The sequence below is a fragment of the Cyprinodon tularosa genome, unplaced genomic scaffold (assembly GCF_016077235.1).
Source record: "Cyprinodon tularosa strain WSP-4 unplaced genomic scaffold, ASM1607723v1 ctg18, whole genome shotgun sequence".
In the NCBI taxonomy this organism is placed as follows: Eukaryota; Metazoa; Chordata; class Actinopteri; order Cyprinodontiformes; family Cyprinodontidae; genus Cyprinodon; species Cyprinodon tularosa.
This window is the reverse complement of record NW_024038608.1, coordinates 1901878-1926974: the sequence shown is the minus strand read 5'-3', so window position 1 is coordinate 1926974 and position 25097 is coordinate 1901878. Positions and strand designations below refer to the sequence as shown.

At 38.0% G+C, this 25097-nt stretch overlaps 1 protein-coding gene across 13 annotated transcripts in view; it reads left to right on the top strand.

The window, feature by feature from the left end:
- The window catches only part of dmd (dystrophin), a 400034-nt gene that overhangs the window by 195332 nt on the left and 179605 nt on the right, over positions 1-25097 (top strand). For all 13 annotated transcript variants that reach the window (XM_038282138.1, XM_038282143.1, XM_038282134.1 and 10 more), the window contains exons 6-9: positions 6160-6261; positions 13799-13869; positions 18173-18291; positions 21420-21616. In XM_038282138.1, the coding sequence (XP_038138066.1) occupies positions 6160-6261; positions 13799-13869; positions 18173-18291; positions 21420-21616 (489 nt within the window). The remainder of the gene's footprint in view (positions 1-6159; positions 6262-13798; positions 13870-18172; positions 18292-21419; positions 21617-25097) is intronic.

Below are 25097 nucleotides of genomic sequence, written 5' to 3'. Positions count from 1 at the left end.
CTGGCTTGTAGGAGCCAGAATACTTGTTGTTTGGTAGGGGTTCAAATACTTGTTTTTCCTCATCAGATGGTTATCAATTTTTATAAATTCATATGATGTGAATTTCTGGAATTTTCTTTGGGATTCTGTCTCTCACTGTTAGAATGTACATATGATTAAAATTGTAGATTGTTGCATTCTTTGCAAGTTGGCAAACCTGCAAAATCAGCAATGGGTCAAATACTTATTTCCCCCACTGTATGTGATTTATTAAGAATTCATGGTATGGACCAAAAAAAAAGTAAAGTTCACTTAAATACAGGGTAATGATGGAGAAAAAATACATGATGTGGGCTGCATAACCAGGTCTCTTACCCACTCTAAATCATTGATTGATTTAAATGGGTAAAGAACAATTGGACAGTAGCATATTTTAGAAAGTTGGGGCACAAGGTGAAGGCAGGCATGGGGCCATTTAGAGAGAGAGGACAGACCACACAAGACAAAAGGTCAATTATACAGATACAGACATTTTTAACAGACTACATATGTATTATTTGCTTTACCTTTGGTCTTTTTCTTTCTTCTTTTACTCTTCCTTTAATCTTTCTCTGTCTTTGTATTTTTTTCATTTTGTCGCTTGACTTGTTTTTGAAAGTCTAGGTCTCAGTAAATCCTACCATTCAAATTCGAAGCTTACTTGAAAACGAACCATAAGCTTTCCTGTCTTCAATGAGGAAAACAATCTTCTCAATATTCAGGGACAAAATCTTCTCTCTGACATTTTTGAAACTCAGTAGTTGATCGACCCCTCCTATCATCGCTGCTGTTGCTAACTGCTCCCTCAGTAAAGAACCTAGTCACTTTTGGTAAATGTCAAGGCTCAGAACTTGACATTTTTACTAAAAATAGAAGCAGGAGCAGGTGGATCAGATGACAGTAACGAGAAACTAGGTGGAGTTGGGCAGGTGAATGAAATGAGTAACCCAGCCAGTCATCAGCGCCAAGATCATGACAGAAAAATAACTTGATAATCGCCTTTTTGTTTGACTCTTGAAGACTAAAACACAATTTGATGTGCAGATTGAAGCCTCGGTAGTAAAGCACTAATGCAGCTATAAGCCTGGAGGCTATTTTCCCTAATTTACTTTGGGTCACAACTTCCTGCACTGCTGACGTCAAGCATGTCAATGTTAAATAGGTCCGACAGAGTAAATGATCGAAGCGTTATATTCAATGTGGCTTTTGTGGGAGAAGCTACCGGCACCCACTTCCACTTGGACACCAATGGCAACTCTGGGTAAGGTGAAAAATTCTAAAACAAAACTCATGTTAAATAAGGGCACAAGCTACGAGAACGAGCAGAAGAGTGCTGCAGTTTTGTGTTTTGCCAAAAGGTGGAAGTATCATAGGAAACTTCTCTGTCCAGCACTTATTTTTACCTTCTTTTTCTTTCCTCTTTTATTACTTCTTGGATTACCCACTGCTCTCATGTTTCGCTGGTGTCTTCCTGTATCGATTTTTGCACATTTGTAGTAAGATAGACTGATCCAATGCAATGGAGACTGAAGACACACTTATGTTGGCACTTTAGCAAAAATAATTTTAAACAAAACTATAACTAATGTGTAAAAAAAATAACCCATAACTGTATTAACACATGTATGAGGAGTTTTATAGTGACCTTGGGACCATAGGTAACTGCCTAGTTAAGTTGCCTAGCTAAATTAAAACCTTTATTTTAATAAAGACAATGCATTGATAATCTTGGATGTCTGGTACTGAGATAATTCCTGCTTCCTTTTTTGTAGAAAGTCGAATGTCTAGGAGTTGATTGATTTCCTTATTGACAGGTTTCTTTTCCTGTATGGATGGCGATCAGCCCTGGGTGGGCCTGTTCTCATCTTTATTTTCCCCTCCATCCTGTTTATGGCTCAGTACACAAAGTTTGGTCAATAATCTTATTTATGCTTTTGGTCTCTTCTAGTACATGCCATCTTCTACACATATAGCTTTGGCTCTTTGTCAATATCTACTTATATGAATTGTTTGGTATGTCTGGTAGGAAGCTGTTTACTGATCAACTCCTTTGTTTGTCCTTATATCCGGGTTTCCGAGCTTCCATTCTCTGTATTCATTAAGGATATCAGTGCAAAAACCTGTTGTCAAGGTATTGCTTTTGTTAACCTAGACTTAGATGGACATTAAAGTCTGCATTTATACATTGACTGAATTTTCTAAACCACACGTCACTGAATCTTTTAAGCATCCTACCACTGTGACTGTGGCTTTTTTATTATTTTTTGTATCCAGCAGTCTCTGTCAAACTCCTCTCTAATTATAGCAGAAATGCATGCAGTGACCCACTACCTAATGAGTCCCTTTTTATTTGACCAGTCACATTCTTTGAGCTAACAAAGAATCCTGTATGTCTCTGTCTGAATGTAGAATAAATTATGGATCATTTTACCAACAATTTACCTCCAGACAAATTATATTAAACTGGTTCGTATGGTTTTAACATTCATTCATTTTGTCGCACACTATATTTCTCCATATATTTTGAAATTCAACTTTTTCATGAATGCATATCCAATAATAAGCTTGAACCAAAACGTTCAATTTGAATATATGTTTTTGTGTTCCGCATTAGTTTCTCATTAAAAAGGCTTTGTATCGTCTATTATCTCTTTATTTATTATCACTGTATTTTACGAAATGTCTTATGGATAGTGTGTGTATGTGTGTGTGGTGGGGGGGTGGGGTGGGGGGTTAAACGAGTTGAATATTTTTAAATTCTGTAGGTCAAACCCAGGGAATTCAAATGGGGTTACATGTGAAGGTATGCTGAGATCAAATAAAAATGTTGTCGGAGCGAACGATTTAAATGTTGTGCTTATTGCGGAGGGAAGCGGAGCGAGGCTAAGGTCGTGACTCTAGTGAGGCCAGTGGTGAAGTTTGCTTCGCCTACCTACGCAGGGGTTGGAAAAAATATGTTTTTTTTACATTTGCATCGCAAAAACAAATCGGGGAGTAGATGGTGGCTGTGTACTACTGTGAAGGAGACAACAGACACTTTTTTTTTAAATCAAAATGGAAGATGAAGAAAATATTGTTTTCAAATGATAAAGTGGGGGATATTCTAAAGAGGTCTGCAAGTGGCTTTTAAAAAAAAATCCGTTTTAATTTTTCCCTAGAGGGACTTTTGTCCTCCCTTACCTCCAGCGCAGAGCTTAGCCAGCTGCTGCGTTGTCTCTGATGATCTGCTTGCCTACTGCTTTGGTTTATTAGCCACAGAGTGGGGCAAGGCTGGCCCCATCGTCCCAGTTCTGGCGCTCTCTTTACCGGAGTTTTTGCTCTTATTTCCCTGCTCCTGTCTGAGCCCAAGGACGCTGTCTCACTGTACCTCTAGTTTGCTGAAAAGCAGCCATCATCCAGCCATAGCTCCTGGACTTCCCAAACTTCTCTGTACCAAGGATGCTGGTGGCTTTGCTGTGCTCTCCAAAGTAAATACAGTACTGGCAACTCGCGCCGTAAAATCCCTGTGCACCATGTGGAGGTGAAACCCACAACCAGAAGGCTTGATGGTGTGTTGATGCCTTTCACCTGCCATGCAAATTCCTTTTAGAAGCTAGGCCAATTTCTGGTGAAATGTCAGACGAGCCAAATCCACCTAAATTGGAAAATTGTCAGGTTCATGTTTGCAAATGGACCATAAGACTTATTGCGAATTCGACAATGTTCAGTTTTAGGTCCTTTGATATGTTTGATATAAATTTAACATCGATTAATTGTTTCATTTAGTTTTTGGCATAACTGGGCACTGATTTTGACTTGAAAGCTCAGAATAAATAAGTGGTAAAGTCCAGCTTTTTCCAGCTGACTCAAATGAGCTGACCCATCCAAACTGTTCTGGCCATGTCATCATTGTGAAATTTTATTACAGATCATTTAGATTAGCTCTATAAAATTAATACTGGACGAAATAAACTTTTAATGGCTCTAGTCCAACTTTTAAGTGGGCCCATGAATGAGAGCATAGCAGTGACTGAGTTTTCTCCTTTCACCAGAACTATGGAAAATGTTACCTTTTATTATTTTTTCAATGTTGGCTTTTCTGGTTTAGTTTGCTTTTGTTTGTCTGCTCTTTACCTGTTTTTGTGTTCCTAACATTTTTTTTTTTTTTTTATATATATTTAGAATTTTATAATCCCACAGTGGGAGATTTTCATCAGCTTACTTGAAACCTAAGAAACAGGAAACATTCAGGCAACATAACTAATTCTGAAAAACCCAATATAAAACATTCTCTTCTATTTTAACATTCAGAAAAAAAAGATTTTTTTTATTTATCCTGACAATCCACAGATCATAATGAATGAAAATTGAAAAGGTAGTATGGGGAAATACATACTGAAAGAGATCCTCCTGTGCATTTATGGTTGAATTCACATGTTTTAGCTAAAGAGAAAAGCATAATACTTTGTTTCTGCTCGAGTTCAAATGAGTGCTCCAAAACTGTCACTCACACCTGCCAGAAATGCTCCCATAGAGAATGTTTGCAAACACAGCCTGCAGCACAGATTTATGCCTATAGAAGTGTCCTTTAGCTGAGCGGGTTCTGCTTTGTAGAGAAATGAGTTTGGGAATATTTTAACCGTCCTGCAGACCCAATCACATCCAGTTTTTGGTAGTTATTTAAGTGACAGTGAGATTAGGCACAATTAGCTTCTTTAAGAATTCTGTTATTAACCAAATCGCTATATAAGCAAATAAAAAGAGCAGTTTAGGTGAAATGCTGCTTTATTATATCTTCTTTCATGTCTTTATCTAAACGTGCTTTACCTTTTCCATCCTGATTAAAGGACCAATCCTGATGGGTCACTGTCTCCAACCTCCACTTTCTGTTTGAATTGCCATTGACTTGGTTTTGATTAACCGCCTAATTAAGCTTTTTAAACAGTTTAAATGATTAAAGCTTAGTTTGTGTTTGACATGTTTGCAGAGTCAAATTACGTCACTTGGGGCGCACATTTGGACTGAATTTGCACCACAGATCAAGAAAAACTTAATCTATGCGGCAAGATCAGTGCGGGAAAACATGGCGCGCTAACAACAGCTCCTGCTGGCGAAGGATCGAAAATTTAAATGTTTACTGAATTGCTTTGATTTGGCTCATAAATAGAACCACTATCAACAGAATGTGGAGAACCTCCTGCAAAGAAATGACTGTGGCTCTTGGATGGCCGTGTTTGTAGGCGTGCCAGCTAGGGTCGTCACGATACTAAACTTTTCAACTCAATACCGATACTAAGGAAAATATTCGATACTCTGTACCATTTTCGATACCACAAGGATAAAAACAAAGTCTCCAAAATTCAACAGAAATATTTTCATTAATAAATAAAATACAATAAATAAATACAATAAACAATAAGAACAATATTTTTGAGGTTGTTTGCTGTGCACAATATTAAGCAAGCTTGATAAAAACTTACAAAACTAAAATTAAGTGTTCCTTCCTTGGCTATATTTTGCACACATAGCAATGACACTAGCCAAACCGGTTAAGAAACAAAAATAATTCTCAGCAGCTGCACCTCTTACAAAAAAAAAAGTCTGAAACTGAAAAGTGCACAGAATTATTCAATCACACAGTGTTCAGAAAGTGCATTTTCATCTATTCTGCACTTTAGATGAATGACTGCTTAGGTGCCACTGGTGGTAGCACTGTATCGATACTTTTAAAAACGAGTATCGTATCCGGATACAACGTTTTAGTATCGATACTTTTTTGAGTATCGATACTTTTGACAACCCTAGTGCCAGCTTAGCTCAGCCTGTAGAAATATCGATTCTGACTTTGATGGAGGGTAGTGATGGAAGTTTGCTCTTTGCCCGACATGGATGAGAAAATAAGGTTCAAAGTTGGTTTCTTTAGATCAAATATGAACTGATCATGCATTTCTTATAGATAATGACATGATAGATAGGATGTTTCCGATATTCTAAAGCTTCCACCCTCCTAACTCCTCTAGATTCAGGTCTCAGTTCCAGGCTTTGGTATTAGAAGTCTCTCTGTGTACACAATTGTGTCAACAATTGTTTTTCTTTGGGTTTTCGTAGGAATTTACCTCAGCCTGTGATTCTAATTGTGCGCTGCTTGTTCTGTGTGTTCAGGTAAAGGATGTGATGAAGGATGTGATGGCGGGCCTACAGCAGACCAACAGTGAGAAGATTCTGCTGAGTTGGGTTCGTCAGAACACACGGCAATATCCTCAGGTATTTATTTTTCATTATTTATGGTGAAAAAATTGCTTTATGCAGAATTTCCATGCCTTGAATATTTATTGTTTGGCAATGAAGTTCTTAATGACTCTTTAAGAAGAAATAAAAGTAAATTCAGGGCTAAGATATATTTAATCTACAATTTTTTTTCTGTCACGCAATAAGTTAATAAAAAAGAATGCCACTTTTAAAATCTAAAATTTGACATTATTTGGATTCAACTGTTTTTTTAGAATCATAGATGAGTTGAAGTTTTGCACATTTTGTCATAACCATTTTTACAAAGTTCCACTTAAAGCCTTCTTCAGCTGTAGTTTTAATTTATGGTTTGACATTCCTCTATTTTCTTTTTTTTTTTAAAGCTCAGGGGACAGATTGGACAATGTTTGTCTCTAAACCTCAATCATTAAGATACAAATAATAAAGCTTTGATTAAGTATATGCATCAAGTAGGTCTTCCTCTTTTCTACCTTTTAAACCCATGTAATTGAGATCAAACCACCACTTTGACTGTATAATAATGTCTGACTGCAGCAATCGGAGTGCTTCTTCTCTGCTGCTTCTTAAGCAGCATCAATCCACATCCAGCCAAAGTGAGACAGCTTTATTGGTCCTTGTATGCAATTCATTTGTAGCCTCCCAGTTCATAGATATTCACTTCTTACAGACCTCATCAAAAGAGTCGTCAATTCAGCACAGCAGCCGGCTAAAGCTATGTTGTATGTGAGCGAGATGTGTGTTGCTCCTGGTGTGTTATGTGCCTTTAAATCCTCGCTATCAGTTATTTGTTATTGGCTAACATCGCTCATGTGACAAATGGATAATGTGATGGTAAATGTTTTGAGATGTGCTGTTAATCTATGGTCCCAGTTCACAGTTTTTGGTTGAAAACATGTTAAGGAATATAATGCAAGTTAATTCTCTAAACCGGAGGTCTTCAACAAGGGGTCCACGGAGGTACTGCATCGGGGTCGTGAAAGTTTTGGTTGATTAGACTGTTTTTTATATTTCCCCCCCTGCATTTTTTTCAAGTAATTGAAATGTCTTTAAATCCACATTAACATGAATTCAACACACTGTAGTAAACAGATAAATCAGTCATCAATGCACACATTCAGCGACACACAGGAGCTCTTTCAAACTGGGCACCGTTTCATTCACAACACCTGCCCCATCAACCAGGAATCAGGATCAGAAATACTTTTAATAATCCCAGGGAGAAATTATTTTTGTTTCATTACTTCATCTGTAATACAGTGACTATAGGACCAGTTTATAACACAATTTCATACAATATATATAATCAGGGGGTCCCCGCTCCATCTCTCCATCAGTTTAGGGGTCCTTGGCCTGGAAAACATTGAAGACTACTTCTCTAAACGGTGCTTAAACCCCCAAAGTAAGTGACATGGTTTTAAGAGCAGCAGTTTGGAAACACTGTTACTATCAGCATCTAAGCTATTATTATCCGTAGCCCTACCAGCAGTGATGGGACTAACGGCGTTGAAAGTAACGGCGTTACTAACGCCGTTACCTTGTTTTAGTAACGAGTAATCTAACTAATTACTTTGACTGTAACTATAACGCAGTTACCATTGCAGACACCCCGTTACTGCGCGTTACTCAGGTCGCACAATGAACCTTTTTTCATGATAGGACTCGTGCGCAGCTGCGTGAAGCTGACACCCCACCCACGTCAAAAAAAACTCTGCAAATAGACTGAATGGTTAGTGCAACGTTAGAGCAGATTTATGCAGAAAAAAATATTGTTTGTGCTACTTTTGTTTAAGAGATATTAAAGATAATTTTTTTAGGTCATCCAGAGGTGCGCGCCTTGTCATGAGAGAGGGGAGGATGAGAATGGCTGATGTACAGTGAGATTCCGTCTGTCAGTTGGGTAGGTGGGTGTTTCTGCTGGTGGGTGTTAACGTACAGCACACACAGAGAGATGGAGAGTGAGGATGACTCCAGCAGCAAAACAGCGTTTTCCTGATGGAAATACCGGAGTTACGTCGAGCTGCTATCAGATACGGTTTCCCCTGCATCTCCGCACAGCGCAGGCGGCACGAGTCACCGCGCAAGCGACAGGAAACGCGCATGCTCGCTAAAGGCGCGCAACAGTCGCCCTGTGCTCGTGCCACAGGAGAGCGTGAACGATCAAATGACTAACCTGACAACAGCCAGAAATGATAGCCTATATGGAGAAAGGGAGAAATCTGGATGGATGGATGGATGGATGGATGGATGGATGGATGGATGGATGGATGGATGGATGGATGGATGGATGGATGGATGGATACTCTGCCTTCTCAACCTACTGTATTTTTTATTTTAAACGTTATTTGATGGCCTTTGTGGCAGGGATGGAGATCCATATTTTATGTCACACTAGATAGATAGATAGATAGATAGATAGATAGATAGATAGATAGATAGATAGATAGATGTTGCAGTATCTATAACAACCCAAACACACAGGATTTCAAAATTAGACATTCAATTCAGTTTATTTATATAGCGCCAAATTCACAACACATGTCATCTCAAGGCACTTTACAGTTCAACCAGATCATACAGTCAAATTGATACAAAGTTTTCTATCTAAGGAAAACCAGTTGATTGCATTGACTCATTGACTCAAATGCAATTCCTCACACTAAGCATGCTTGTAGCGACAGTGGAGAGGAAAAACTCCCTTTTAACAGGAAGAAACCTCCAGCAGAACCAGGCTCAGTGTGAGCGGCCATCTGCTGAGGCCGACTGGGGTTCCAGTTATTAATTTCACCAGATCTGAATGCCCTGTTAAAAAACTTCACATGGCGTTCCCCCTGATGTCATTTACATTGAGTTGCAATAAATGCTAAACTCTCTGCAGGTTCTTGTCTTTGTTGTCCGCTCTATTCAGCTGGCTTTGGAAACACACCGCGAGAAGGTGGGGGCTGGGTGGTGAGGGTTACGGGGGCGAGAAACGCAAAAGTAACGCAATAGTTACTTTTACTAGTAACTAGTTACTTTTATCGTGGAGTAACTCAGTAACTCAGTTACTTTTTGGGAGAAGTAACTAGTAACTATAACTAATTTCTTTTTCAAAGTAACGTGCCCAACACTGCCTACCAGTGCAATAGACTGACCATGGAGTGGATTAATGGAACTCTAGCGGATTCAGCGCTACCCAACATTAACTGGTCCTGCAATGAGCAACACTTGGAAGAAATGGGAAAAGTCCAAGATGGTTTGAAAAATCACAAAAAATTGTTGCTAAATGACTATTGCTGTATTAAAACAGGAACACAGGGGCAAGTTTATTAATATATTTTAAACAATCTGTCCTCAAAAAGGGACTAAGGAAACCATCTTGGTTAAAAGAGAAGCTATTACTGAACAGAGGTGGAGGATTGCGGTTTCAGCTTTTAAGCAATTACAATTTAGTCATGGAACTAAATTACATGAGATCTCCCATTATGATTCAAGAGACCAATCACAGAGCAAAAGACTCCAACAGTCCAGGAGAACAAGAGGCGGCTAATTAATAAGCATGTCATGTGGAATGTGAGATGCTTCATGCTGCCTATGTAAATCGCCGCTCCAACTAGTTTGCTCTGGTGCGAGCCCACAGAACTGACAAAGACCAATGGATAGGTACTGAAAAGTATTTAAAAAATGATGGAACTTCCTGTTGCCTTCCTATTTAAGCCTGTTTGTGTTCGCTATGACCCGGATGAATGAGAATTTACACGGAAAATGTATAGCCCTTTATATGAAAAAACTGGTCAAAACAGAGAAGAAAGTACAGGTGCTGGTCATAAAATTAGAATATCATGAAAAAGTAGATTGATTTCAGTAATTCCATTTAAAAAGTGAAACTTGTATATTATATTCATACATTACATACAAACTCATATATTTCAGATGTTTATTTTGTTTAATTTTGATGATTACAAATGACAACAAATGAAAATCCCAAATTCATCATATCAGAAAATTAGAATATTACTGAAGACCAATAAAAACAAAGGATTTATAGAAATGTTGGCCAACTGAAAAGTATGAACATGAAAAGTATGAGCATGTACAGCACTCAGTATTTAGTTGGGCCTCCTTTGGCCTGTATTACTGCAGCAATGCGGCGTGGCATGGAGTCGATCAGTCTGTGGCACTGCTCAGGTGTTATGATAGCCCAGGTTGCTCTAATAGTGGCTTTTAGCTCTTCTGAATTGTTGGGTCTGGTGTATTGCATCTTCTTCTTCACAATACCCCATAGATTTTCTATGGGGTTAAGGTCAGGAGAGTTTGCTGGCCAATTAAGAACAGGGATACCATGGTCCTTCAACCAGGTACTGGTAGCTTTGGCACTGTGTGCAGGTGCCAAGTCCTGTTGGAAAATGAAATCTGCATCTCCAAAAAGTTGGTCAGCTGCAGGAAGCATGAAGTGCTCTAAAACTTCCTGGTATGTGGCTGCGTTGACCCTGGACCTCAGAAAACACAATGGACCAACACCAGCAGATGACATGGCACCCCAAACCATCACTGACTGTGGAAACTTTACACTGGACTTCAAGCAACGTGGATGAAGTGCCTCTCTTCTTTTCCTCCAGACTCTGGGACCTTGATTTCCAAAGGAAATGCAAAATTTACTTTCATCAGAGAACATGACTTTGGACCACTCACCAGCAGTCCAGTCCTGTTTCTCTTTAGCCCAGGCAAGATGCTTCTGACACTGTCTGTGGTTCAAGAGTGGCTTGACACAAGGAATGCGACAGCAGAAACCCATGTCTTTCATACGTCTGTGTGTGGTGGTTCTTGAAGCACTCACTCCAGCTGCAGTCCACTCTTTGTGAATCTCCCCCACATTTTTGAATGGGTTTTGTTTCACAATCCTCTCCAGGGTGCGGTTATCTCTCTTGCTTGTACACTTTTTTCGACCACATCTTTTCCTTCCCTTCGCCTCTCTATTAATGTGCTTGGACACTGAGCTCTGTGAACAGCCAGCCTCTTTAGCGATGACCTTTTGTGTCTTGCCCTCCTTGTGCAAGGTGTCGATGGTCGTCTTTTGGACAACTGTCAAGTCAGCAGTCTTCCCCATGATTGTGTAGCCTATAGAACTAGACTGAAAGACCATTTAAAGGCTTTTGCAGGTGGTTCGAGTTAATTAGCTGATTAGAGTGTGGCACCAGGGGCCATCAATTTTGAACCTTTTCACAATATTCTAATTTTCTGATATGATGAATTTGAGATTTTCATTTGTTGTCATTTGTAATCATCAAAATTAAACAAAATAAACATCTGAAATATATGAGTTTGTATGTAATGTATGAATATAATATACAAGTTTCACTTTTTAAATGGAATTACTGAAATCAATCTACTTTTTCATGATATTCTAATTTTATGACCAGCACCTGTACTTTGCATATGGATAAAGGTAATTAAATAATTAAAAAAATGTGAGATATAAAGATACTTGTCATAAAATGAAAGAAATTGGACTAAAAACTTAACCAATGCTTAGATAACACAACTAAAGCTCACTCTAAACAAGTTCTCAATCTTGATTAAACTGAGGTGATGTCCTTTCCTATGCCATGTTCAGACTGCACACGATAGAAACAGCAAAAAAGCTTCTACAGCTTAATTTTATTCAGCATCCAGTAAAGTTTCTTTTGATGTTCTGCAGCTCCTGCGTTCAATAGCAGAGAGCGGGTTTTCTATATTTGCTGTTATAAGTGACTAAAAAATAGCTTTAATATGTTTTTAAGTAAGAACGTCACCCCAAAATCTTTATCTATTCAGTTAGTTCACTGTAGAGACTGACATTTTTTTGGGAATCCCACGGGTCACGGGATTCCTGTGGGATGGGAGTCAATATTAGTAACGATCACGTGATTGGGACGGTACAGGATTAAACATTAATGGGAGCAGACGGGAGTGGGAGCAAAACCAATAGTAACTAAAAAAACGAGGATCGATGCCAAAAAATAAAATAAAATAGAAAGAAAAAAAATCCAGTACTGGCGCCGCCATTTTGTAGTTTTTTTTCTTGAAGCCTACACTATAATGCGAGTCAAAAAAAAACGACACGACCCAAAAACCAACAGTGCTTCCGCTCAGAGTTTTTCACCCGCGCTCAAAAACAAGAATGGGAGTGGTGCAGGAGTGGGAGTCATTCTGAATGGGAGTGGGATGGGAGTGGGAGTAATTTCACCAGGAGTGGGACGGGACAGGATTTAGGTTTCTACTCTGGCCCTGGATCGGGACGGGACACAATTTTTTTTCTGTGGGAGTGGGACGGGACAGGAGTGAAAATCCACTCCCGTGTCAGTCTCTAGTTTACTGCTGTCACTGGAAATCCCCTTCAATGGCAGCCTCTGGCCGACTCCCCTCTAGGGTTTTTTTGTTACTGTTCGTGGCGGCTGGAAGGAGTTGTTAGCGGTTTTCATGTACGTAATCCAAACTGCAGGCACCAGGATAATAAAAATAAACATACTTTGCGGTCAGGTTTCGACATTCTAACTTAATTTAGGAGTTTCTAAACAGTTTCATGGGAGTGATCATAGCTATCTGCATCAGCAGTGCTGTGTCTGTCTCCCTGCCAGCTCCCAGAACAGCTTCTCTGATTGGTTGATGTGGCGCGTCGAGCATCAAAAGTTAAATTTCTCCAACTCCAGCAGCTGGTGCTTGTGATGCGCATCACTTGCGTAAGATGCTCATGAGGCACTACTGCAGCTGCTTCGATGCGTCATGATGCGCTGCCCTTGCTGCTCGAGACGCGCTGCAAGACCTTTTGATGCGCCTCGATGCGCATCAACTATTGACTTTGCATGTAAACTAGCTGCTTCAATAGTGTGCGGTCTGAACATTAGTTTTAGTGAGGATCCAGGCAGCAGCGTTCTAGATCTGACCAAAGATTACGCAGACATGTGACGACACTGCTGCAGTCATCAGTCATCATCAAGAATGAAGTAGTTGAGCAGTTTCCTTAAAACTTAATGGATATTTCAGTTTGACAGAGCTAAAATTTCTAAAAACATTATAATACTTTCTTTTGATTTGCAGAAAGTGTAATACATCAAAGTCTGTTTTTAAACAATTATCTCCTACATTGTGCTTCTTTTTAAGTAATAATAATAATAATAAAGGGCTTTGACAGTCCCGGGGTAATCTAGAATCCATAATTTTAATCTTTTCACTTCTGAAAAGTGAAATTCCTTAAAATTAAGCGAAAAAAATAACATCTTTCAGGAGCTCTGGTAAGGGCTGAAAATCCCCACAGTGGAAAAAGTGGCTTTATAGGATGTTTTCACCACACAAGCAGTTGTTGTAATAGACTGAGCATAATGAACATCTCTTTGACATCCTGCTCTTTGCTTTTCAGAGTATTTTAAACCTTTGTATTATTTTCTGTTCACCGCTTTAAAGCTCTCTGTCTTCAATTGAATGAGTCGCTGTGCTTCAGGGACACAGTTTACTCTGCAGGTTGTTTTGCTGCATTCACACTCTGGCTCTTTAGTTTTTATATTGTTTCTGTCCTCAGGTGAATGTGGTTAACTTCTCCAGTAGTTGGAATGATGGATTGGCCTTCAACGCCCTCATCCACAGCCACAGGTACAGTAGAAAGACGTGTTTGTGTTCGGAAGCTGGAGAGGAACAAAGATGTTGGAGCAAAAATTTAATGTTTGTGTTGAAAACAAATTTACAAAGAGCCACTGAAGGAGACAAGTAAAGGCTTAGTTTACTTTAAAGTTAATGATAATAAATTAGGATTTTAGTTGAAAACAGTTTTCCATACATCTCGAAACCTTTTTCTTTAAATCTAGATTATCATATCAGAAATTAAACATTTTCCAGGCTCTTTATTGAAACTCAAGTTAAATAGAGACCCTTAATATACAGCTATGTATATTTGAGAAAAATAAAATGTACTACAATTTAGTCATTTATTTAACTTTATCTCCAATTTACACTATTTATGAATTCATAATATAAGGTCCCTTAAGTTGTTCATCCCCTTACTCATGGTGTCAAAAAGCTTTGCTCTCTAATTAATCTAGTAGGGTTGTATAAAGGTGATATATTGAAGTAATTTGCAAAATTACTGAATAATCAATGTGCAAACTGTTTTCTTTCCTATCAGTGAAAATATCAATTTTGTTTCAGTAGCATATTTAAAAACGGAATTTCACCATAAAAAGGCACATGGAACAAATCTAGAACTAAAAACAGTAATGGGTAGAATCTTTATCGCAATGTGTGTTTTGCAGTTAAGGAGGTGAGATAATTTTTGAATATATGTGGGATTCCAGTTATACTTTCTGGCCACTTTTCAGTGTTTTTAAAGAGATCCTAAAGTATTATTTTAATCTTGGAAACCCAGCACTAGCGACACCTTTTGGCTGGATCAGAAGTTCCCCAAGTTTTCAGCTGCTGACCATCAAAACATTTCCAGTTGAACCCAAACTGTTGGTTTAACATACAAACGTTTATACAAAATCAACAAACCACGGCTGTAATGATGGTAAAAACAGCATCAACAACCAAAGTAGTTGGTTTGTCCATTTTTATGTGATGCTTTTATATATTTAACCTCTTTGAAATGCATTTTTTTTTTTTTTTTGGTTTAATCTGGAGAATTTTAAGACCCCATATTAGTTCATCAAGGACCCAAATTGGGTCAAGAACCCAACGTTGGAAATCATTGGGTTGGAGCAGAGTGAGCCATACTTCCTTACTCTGTTAGAAAAGCCCAAAACTATAGGTCCTATGTAGGAGCCGTTTCTTTCTAACGTCGTCCGTAAGCTGTTACTTGCCACAAATGTAAATGAAAATGAATTAAAAACTAAATTTCACACTGAAATAAAGATGCTTCAAGACAGGAAGTGCTTCTGTGTATAAAGTGAAAGACGTAACTGTATCGTTCTGAACAATTCGACCTCATCTTTGTGTCAGACTGTTCAATAACTGCTACTTAGGCCTGAAGGTCATCTAAAAACCTACTTCCTAAAGACAGATGTCAGTAGCATTACGCCAGCAGATGGCAGTACGGTGGTCAGGTCATTGGTATTGCTTTAGCCGTCAGTGCTGATCTGGAAATGTATTTATTTAATGTATTTATATATTTTAGTCTTGCTGCCGGTATGTCAGTCCTATTACATAAAAGACAGAAACTGTAACTGTACCTAAATAAAGCTAAACTGAAACTAAGCATTTAAAAAAGGAAAAAGCTAAACTAAACTAGATAACAAATACAAAAAAGGAATTAAAACTAACATAGAATGCAAATGCTTAGATCAAAACACCATAAAATAAAACAACAACTGAAGATTGCAAAACTATTTAAACCTTGGTTTCCATGTTTTAATTTATTGGTGAATCTAATATTTGAATCATGAAAGCTATAAACAAGTAATTGGATTTGATTTGATTTAATTTTTGATTTGAAATCTAGTTTTTTTATTTGGTATATTTCAAATTTTGAAATTTCTAACAAAAACATACATTTATTTAAACACTGATGATTTTAAATGTATAGTTAAGTTTTTAACTTTGTATTTTACAATTTCTTTGTATATCAAGTATTTAACTTGCATGTCAAATAAATAAATAGATCAAATTTGTTTATATTTAAAGTTTTTTTCAGGACATTACATTTTTTAATTTCTTATAGCTAACATTTAAGTCATCAATTATATAAATTAATGCATTTTAAAAGCATTACCTTTTCAATTTATTATTTTACATTTATTTAATTTTTTTATTATGACAATTAATCATTTAATTTTACATTCTGTATATTTTATCTAAAATCCAAATCATGCATTACATAACTTAATGCATTGTATTTATACAGGTGCTGGTCATAAAATTAGAATATCATGAAAAAGTAGATTGATTTCAGTAATTCCATTTAAAAAGTGAAACTTGTATATTATATTCATACATTACATACAAACTCATATATTTCAGATGTTTATTTTGTTTAATTTTGATGATTACAAATGACAACAAATGAAAATCTCAAATTCATCATATCAGAAAATTAGAATATTGTGAAAAGGTTCAAAATTGATGGCCCCTGGTGCCACACTCTAATCAGCTAATTAACTCGAACCACCTGCAAAAGCCTTTAAATGGTCTTTCAGTCTAGTTCTATAGGCTACACAATCATGGGGAAGACTGCTGACTTGACAGTTGTCCAAAAGACGACCATCGACACCTTGCACAAGGAGGGCAAGACACAAAAGGTCATCGCTAAAGAGGCTGGCTGTTCACAGAGCTCAGTGTCCAAGCACATTAATAGAGAGGCGAAGGGAAGGAAAAGATGTGGTCGAAAAAAGTGTACAAGCAAGAGAGATAACCGCACCCTGGAGAGGAATGTGAAACAAAACCCATTCAAAAATGTGGGGGAGATTCACAAAGAGTGGACTGCAGCTGGAGTGAGTGCTTCAAGAACCACCACACACAGACGTATGAAAGACATGGGTTTCTGCTGTCGCATTCCTTGTGTCAAGCCACTCTTGAACCACAGACAGCGTCAGAAGCATCTTGCCTGGGCTAAAGAGAAACAGGACTGGACTGCTGGTGAGTGGTCCAAAGTCATGTTCTCTGATGAAAGTAAATTTTGCATTTCCTTTGGAAATCAAGGTCCCAGAGTCTGGAGGAAAAGAAGAGAGGCACTTCATCCACGTTGCTTGAAGTCCAGTGTAAAGTTTCCACAGTCAGTGATGGTTTGGGGTGCCATGTCATCTGCTGGTGTTGGTCCATTGTGTTTTCTGAGGTCCAGGGTCAACGCAGCCACATACCAGGAAGTTTTAGAGCACTTCATGCTTCCTGCAGCTGACCAACTTTTTGGAGATGCAGATTTCATTTTCCAACAGGACTTGGCACCTGCACACAGTGCCAAAGCTACCAGTACCTGGTTGAAGGACCATGGTATCCCTGTTCTTAATTGGCCAGCAAACTCTCCTGACCTTAACCCCATAGAAAATCTATGGGGTATTGTGAAGAAGAAGATGCAATACACCAGACCCAACAATTCAGAAGAGCTAAAAGCCACTATTAGAGCAACCTGGGCTATCATAACACCTGAGCAGTGCCACAGACTGATCGACTCCATGCCACGCCGCATTGCTGCAGTAATACAGGCCAAAGGAGGCCCAACTAAATACTGAGTGCTGTACATGCTCATACTTTTCATGTTCATACTTTTCAGTTGGCCAACATTTCTATAAATCCTTTGTTTTTATTGGTCTTCAGTAATATTCTAATTTTCTGATATGATGAATTTGGGATTTTCATTTGTTGTCATTTGTAATCATCAAAATTAAACAAAATAAACATCTGAAATATATGAGTTTGTATGTAATGTATGAATATAATATACAAGTTTCACTTTTTAAATGGAATTACTGAAATCAATCTACTTTTTCATGATATTCTAATTTTATGACCAGCACCTGTATATTTATTTTACGGAACATTTATATGACATTACAATGATGGTGAAAACTATTATGTGACCCCCACTTTAGAACCACACATCTTTGGTATCAGAAGCACTAAAACCATTAAAATGAATGTCTCGTTGCTGTGGCGTGATCTGATTCATTAAAAAGGCTTAAATCTCTGGAACTGGAACTCTGTGTTTGGGTCAGGTGGTTCTGACCTAAAGCTTGTTAAAACTTAAAGATCTATGATGCTGTGGGCCCTTTTTTTTTTTTTTTCATAAATGGGAACCTTGTCGGAGAAGCACCTAGATATCTAAGGTGTCAATCAGCTAAAGCTGGAATTAAAAAAACTTTTCTAAAACATTGAGCTCAATTATTTGAATAATTACACAATTATATCTTCACTCCTTGTTTTTGTTTAGCTGGAGTAAATGTACCAAAAGTTTTCTCTCGCTTTTCTCCAGGCCGGAGCTGTTTGATTGGAGCGCGGTGGAGAAGAAGACGTCTGCGATCGACAGACTGGAACACGCCTTTAGCAAGGCAGAACAGCACATGGGCATAGAGAGACTGCTGGACCCCGAAGGTAGCCACCACAGAGGCGGTGAACAAATCCACACCCATCATCAGTTACTGTAGAGAAGAATAGAAACGAAGCTCGCCCTGCAGCTGGTGGCTGTAATTGGCCCGTTTGTAGTCTGATGCGTCAGACTTTAAGTTGTGAGGATCAAACTGCCTGAGAGGTAAAGAGTAAAAAGAGACCTCCCCGAACGCTGAGGCTATTTTGATTTGGACACTAGAGGAGAGAAAAGAACACACCGGGACGTCTGTGCCATCAATTCTTGACAGTCTCCCGGATCGATTTGCTCTGTTAATCAAAACTGTCAGGCTGGGATAAAGAGAATAACACAAACCGTTTCCCCTTTCTCCTCAGCCCCAGTGTTTTCATCTGTCTTGTTTTCCTTGGCATCTCCATCTCATTACATGTTCATTTGGGTGATATGCTGCGATCTGTCTCTTTTACTTTTGCACCTGGTAGACTAGCATGTCCACGGGCTCTTCGCATCCTTTCTTAAATCAGAAAACAAAACAAAGCTGTTCCTTTATACCTGCAGCCTTCTGTTTAAAAAAATCACTCCTCAGACTTAATTCAGCTGTAAGGTTCAGTGCAAGGAGGCTGACTGACACATACTCAATGCTGTGGAAGATAATAAGCAGCCTAAACAATGGCCTGCAGTGATTCATGAGAAAAATAGGAGGAAAGTGACTGTAGCAGCTGAAGGACGGCCTGATTTATGCAGCCTGTTAGATCACTTAGTGGTGGGTTTGCATTCTTTTGAAGTTTCATCTTTTCTATTTATTTATTTTCTTCAAGGTCTTTTTGCTTGTGATTTGACCAAGAAAAAACTTTTCATCCATGGGCGGTTCTAGACAGGGGCCAAAGGGGGCCCCCGTAGATCATGTCCGACATCATTTTTAAAGAAATTCTAATGATGATATGCAGAGGAACAGACATGGTTACTGATAGGTCCTTTGGATCTATTTCATTTGTTTTCTTTACAAATTCTGTTTTACTAATTATTTAAAACCAATAAGGTGATAGCTTCAGTGGTATTTAGATAGGATCCCAGTTTTCATCTGTTGAATGTTTTGTTTTTTTTATAAAAAAAAAAGCTGAATTCATCAGTTTTTCTCTGTTCTAATTCAGATTTTATAGAAAACTATAATTTTAGCTTAAATTAAATCAAAAATATGTAAAATTCCTAAATTATGAATGTATATTGATCTAATAAGACATTTTTTAATTAGGATAGGAGAGCTATCCTCCCAAAGCATTCTTGGATATATCGGCTCGTCTAGTAACCATGGATGATCTCTACTTTTCAAGGTGCATTGTGGGACATTTTTAGTCCACTACTTTTTCATCCACTAGACTTTCGGACACTCATTTAAAATGCCATAACTAGGGGTGCACCGATAAATCTGCTGGCCAATCGATCAGCCCCGATTTCCTTAATTTAGGGTGATCGGCCGATATTTACATATGAAACCGATCTTAACCACCGATCTATTTACCTCCGCGAGTGTCTTAAAATCAGTTTCTATTCCATATTTTTTCTGATCTTTTGTTGAAGGTTGGTTTTTAAAATGTAAAAAATCAAAAGACCAATGTTGTAGTCTTAAGTTTGTTTTATATAATATTTATTATTTAATTCATTTCTATGTCAAGGCTCTACCTCATGGGCAGTTAAAACAAGTTTATAATGGTTCAAGGCTATTGTTCAAGGGCATGTTTTCCAAGAAAGATTGTAACATTGAAAGTGAATTGCGATCTTGTAACACAGTGTTGGTTATAGCAAAAAAATAATAAAATCGGTATCAACCAAAAATCGGAATCGGCAGGTCAGACTTTTTAAAGATCGGTGATCGGAAATCGGCCGGAAAACTGCAATCGGTGCACCCATAGCCATAACCACTATATAGTGCCCTATATAGTGATTATGGCGGACATTCGGACACAACCTATGATTCTTTAAGAGGAAGAATCATAAAAGATGTTTTAGATTAGCTGGATAACCAGAGTTCTGTCTGGATTAAATGGTCTGAATTTCTCAAACAAATTTAATTCCTTAAACATCTAACTTTGTTTGAACATGATACGCATATGCAATGTTTTTCTTCAGCTCTTTGAAAATAATCAAAACCTGATTTTTTTACATATTTTCTATTAGTAATGAAAATTAAAACCCCCATCTTTATCTAAATGACTTTTTTTAGACTTCTGATTTTCTATTTTGTTTTAGATTGAATTGATTTAGTTTTAATTTGTTTTTAAATGTAATGCAACTCACATACCAAGGTTATGTAAAAAGAAAAAAAATATACATAATGCAGTACAGGGGAAAAAAGTGCAAACAGAAACTAGGCCTCATTAATGCATTAAGATAATGTGACAAACACAAACTAAGCACATTTAAAATGATTTTAATTTTTATTAGTTTGGTATTCTCTAATTAAGATAGGCAATTTTTTTTTTTTTTTGTTAAAGAATGTTTTTGAAAATTCTAGTTTATTTTGTTAGTTTTTCATTAACAATAATATGACCCTTATAGACCCTTGGTTGGGACGGTTGCTAAAGGCTAGACTGTCCCAATTTACAGCTCATCAGTTGCTGTCGATGACTTTAAAGGACCAAGCCCCTAAGTTCGAACATACTTTGTGACTTGCTTCTTATTTTGTAAAGTAATCGGGAGTTTATCAAAGTTTTCTCATTGGCTCCACTAGTGATGAGCCTGTAGTACACTGTTTTTACAACCTATATGCTAAGATTTGTTTTCTTTTTTTTGAAGCTCCACTGGTACAACAGAGCACAAACCAATAATATATTTTTAAAAGTTCTGTTTTACGTAGATAGTTTCCATCAGTCAGCATTATGATGCCATAGAGCAGGCATCCCCAAAGTCGGTCCTCGAGCGACGCTGTCCTGCAGGTTTTAGAGGTTTCTCTGCTTTAGCACAGCTGATTCTGATGATTGCAGTTCAGCAAAAGCCTGTTAATCAACTATCAATGTTAATCAGCTGTGCTGGAGCAGGGAAACCCCTTAAACCTGCAGGACAGCGGCCCGCGAGGACCGACTTTGGGGATGCCTGCCATAGAGCAACAAGTTAGTGTTTGTCATATTTGATGTATTTACTCACGCTCTGTGTTTTATAGATGTGGCGGTCTCGCATCCTGACAAGAAGAGCATCATCATGTACGTGACTTCACTCTTCCGGGTGCTCCCCCAAAGCATTTCCATGGAAGCCATCCAGGAAGTAGAATCGCTGCCATCGGCGACCACGGCCGGTATCTCCCGGGTAACGACGGAAGAGCACTACCAGATCCAGACCCAGCAACGCTTCTCTCAGCAGGTTTGAAAGCCACCCACTGACACACAATGGCTGTGTCCGAACTTCCGCCCTAAATCCCTCAATCACAATTTAGAGTGGGGACTGTGTAGTGGACTTTATAGTGAACTCAGTTAATTGACCATTCGGACAGAAGATCACTAGTTTTCGCTCACCTTTGGTCACGTGACTCTGTCTTTATTTGTCGCCGCTGTGGCAGCTGTAACAACAAATCCCATAATGCTTTGCAAGGAGAGCTCTCGAAAAGCAATCTGGGGTATAGCTGCTTGTCTATTGACCACAGATGATCACTACTTTTCAAGGTGCATTGTGGGAAATGCAGTACTTTTTCTTCCACTAGACTTTCGGACACTAATTTAAATAGTGTAACTAATATTTACAGCCCTATTTAGTGATTAGGGAGGACTTTCGTACACAGCCTTTGTTTTTTAATATCTTCATTTAAATGTGGAAATAGAATTTAACAAAGTTTAACCAAAGGTCAATCTGATGTAAAGACTTATTTAACCTTCTGAAAATGATCATTGCTGGACTGAATTCAACATGGTTTAAATAGTCTGTTTTACCCAACGAAATCTGGGGTCAAAGTGTGTTTTAGTAGTTTTTTACCTGCTACTTTGGAACCAAACTTTAGTCAAATGGATCTTTATTTTAAAAAGGGAATAAACATGGTCAGAGATGGCTGTAAGCGAACAGAAGGGGCTGACTGGGCACCAACTGCAAGAAGCCGTCGGTTCAGTTTCCGTGTCGTATCAGGCGAGTTTCAAAACAAGTCAGGAGAGCTAGCTTAGACTTGACCTAATGTGGTGTACATTTTTTTTCCCTCAGAAAATTAAGTGATTAATTACAATTTGATATTATCTAAAGATTTTTCTGCAGACATTATAGTTGGGTTTAGCTATTTACATTAAGATCAGCAGAGCGTAACTTACCTTTGATGTACATACGAATATCCTCTTGTTTTTTTAGATGCCTTATTTTCAGGAGAATAAACAAGCCAGCCGGGAAATACCCAACAATCCAGGTGGCTGATATTATGAATATGTTGTTTCGCTGAATTTTTTTTAACCATAGTACAGTGTTTGATGCAAAGTACATGAGCAACATAATTTTATCTTTCAATCAAACTGGTAATCCATGACAAGTCATGATCAGACCGCTCTGAACTGTTAAAAGAAGCTTAGATTTGTTTTTGTTTTTTATTTTGAATTATAGAGTCACATTGCATTAACCAAAAAAAAATAAAAATAATAGAAATCAATTGGGCTGTTTTTCTGAATTTATAAGATAATTTTTACAAATTGGATAAATAGGTTATATTTTAAACTAAACTAGATTACTTCCCGATGTCTCAATGCCAAAAGAGGGTAAAAAAGATTTTAACTAAACAAACAGGACAATGTTGAAGTTTCTCTGAAGGAAATGTTTCCCTTGCTTAGAAATCTGCAATGCAAACAGTTACAGCAGCATTGTCTTATTAGTTAAGAAAAACAGAGTTTTTATTTTTTAAAAACAAAAACAAGACCAATTTCTTTTATGAGTGTAAAACGCTTCTGTACTGAACAGATGGTTGTTTTTTTATATTAAAAATATAAAACCTCACACGTAGCTACATTCTATATCTCGGTATATATAGCTTTTATGTATGCTTGAGGGAATGATGCCCAAAAAAAGTGTGTTTTTGTACTTTTGCTTGTATTAGTACTTATATAAGGATAAAATCCTTTTCAGATTTTCTTATCTGCACTCCAGTTTAAAGCAGAGTCTCTCTGAAGGATGAGATACGTTCTTATTAGTAAATCTTTACTGTGACAATAGGGACTCATTAGCTTCATATCAGCGGCCATATTTACCTTGCAGGTAGATTACCTCAAGGTTTGTGTATGCTTATTAAAAAAGATTTCAAAAAACATAATTCAATCCTGCAAATCTCGATAAAGTGTGACAGAAAAATGACAAAATGCACACAGACCTGTACCTCTCCATAGTTCTAAAGCCGCTCTTTAATTTGGTGTCGGCCTTAATTGCCAACCATCTGTACGTTCATCCAGTCATCGGTTTTACTGCCAAGATTTCAGGTAACAGTCTCAGTGGCAGCAAGGTTACCAGATGTTCTCTCGCCTGCAGTCATTTCCTCCGACTCGCTCCCAGGGATCCACACAAGGAACAGCGTTCTTCCAGGCGCCGTCTCAAATGCGTCGGCTGACGTCTGATTAGACGCAGAAGCAGTTATTAAAACGGCGTATAAAAAAATGGGGGGAAAAATGACATCTGTGGTCACTTTTCAAGCTCAGTTCGGCAGAGGTCAGTGGCCGATCGCAGCAGATAGGTGTGAAATTACCGCTTATATTATCATCTATCTGTGTAGCATTTGAGAGCAGAGAAACAATTCGGACACAGAAGCGGCAGGACAGGGAAAGATGAAAAGCAAACATCCTGCTTGGGAGGAAAAGCAGGCAGCTGGATGATGACAAGGAGACACGGATTATGGAGCGGGAGAAGGAGCAAAGAAAAAAAAAACGGCTACAAGAAACAAGCCAGATGAGAGTAAAATAAGAGCCGCAGACAGTGGAAAACAAGTTACAGACAGCAGCTATCATCTGCCTCCTCCATCATCTGTCATCAACAACACAGCACTTATGCCACCTCCTCGCATTACTATTATACTAACACCACCTGAGGCACAGCAGGGTGAAGGACCTTAACTTTTCATGAAGGAATATATGAAAAATAACTCGATTGAAACTTGGAGAAGATTACCTCAAGCTGGTGAAATGTACCAAACCCCCCCTATGTCTCTGACGCCTAGGGCAGGAAGAAAAGGAAAACTGAAGCTTAACATCGTTTTCAGGGAAACATTTGATCTTGAGGTTTGGCTTTTTGCTCAATGGATCAAATAAAAATCCTGGAAAGGAATGGGAAAGAACAGGTGGAAAAAAGTGCAAGAAATGTCAGACGATTCTAGAGCTAGAATATATAGATGGAGATAGAAAATTTGCTTTTATTGTGTTTATGGCTGAGGATTTTTCACTTTCACTATTCCATGTATCGCTAAAGTTCACTCTTTAACCACCTAAAAGACCCAGATGTTCCCCAGATCTGATGTTGGATCAACTGCTAAGATAAAATGAAAGGAAGGAAACATGGTTTTCATTGTTATTTAAAAATAGGCGGGAATTTGTAATCACCCAGCCTTTTCTGCCTGATTACTTTAAAAATATATATAAAACTGTGTGTTGATTCATTTAAGCTTAAATACTTTTTGAAATATAATGTATATGCATTTATATTTTGGGATAGTTATTAATAAATCGAGCTCCATATAATGTATAAAACACAGAGGCCGTTTCTCTTAATGTGTACTTGTGAAAAGTCATCAGCCCCAGCACTGTTCCAATTCTTAGGATGACAAGAACCTCTCCCTCTTTACCCAGCATGCACCCCGGCAGCAGCATCTTCCAAAGCTCAGGGTATTAGGTTAAAA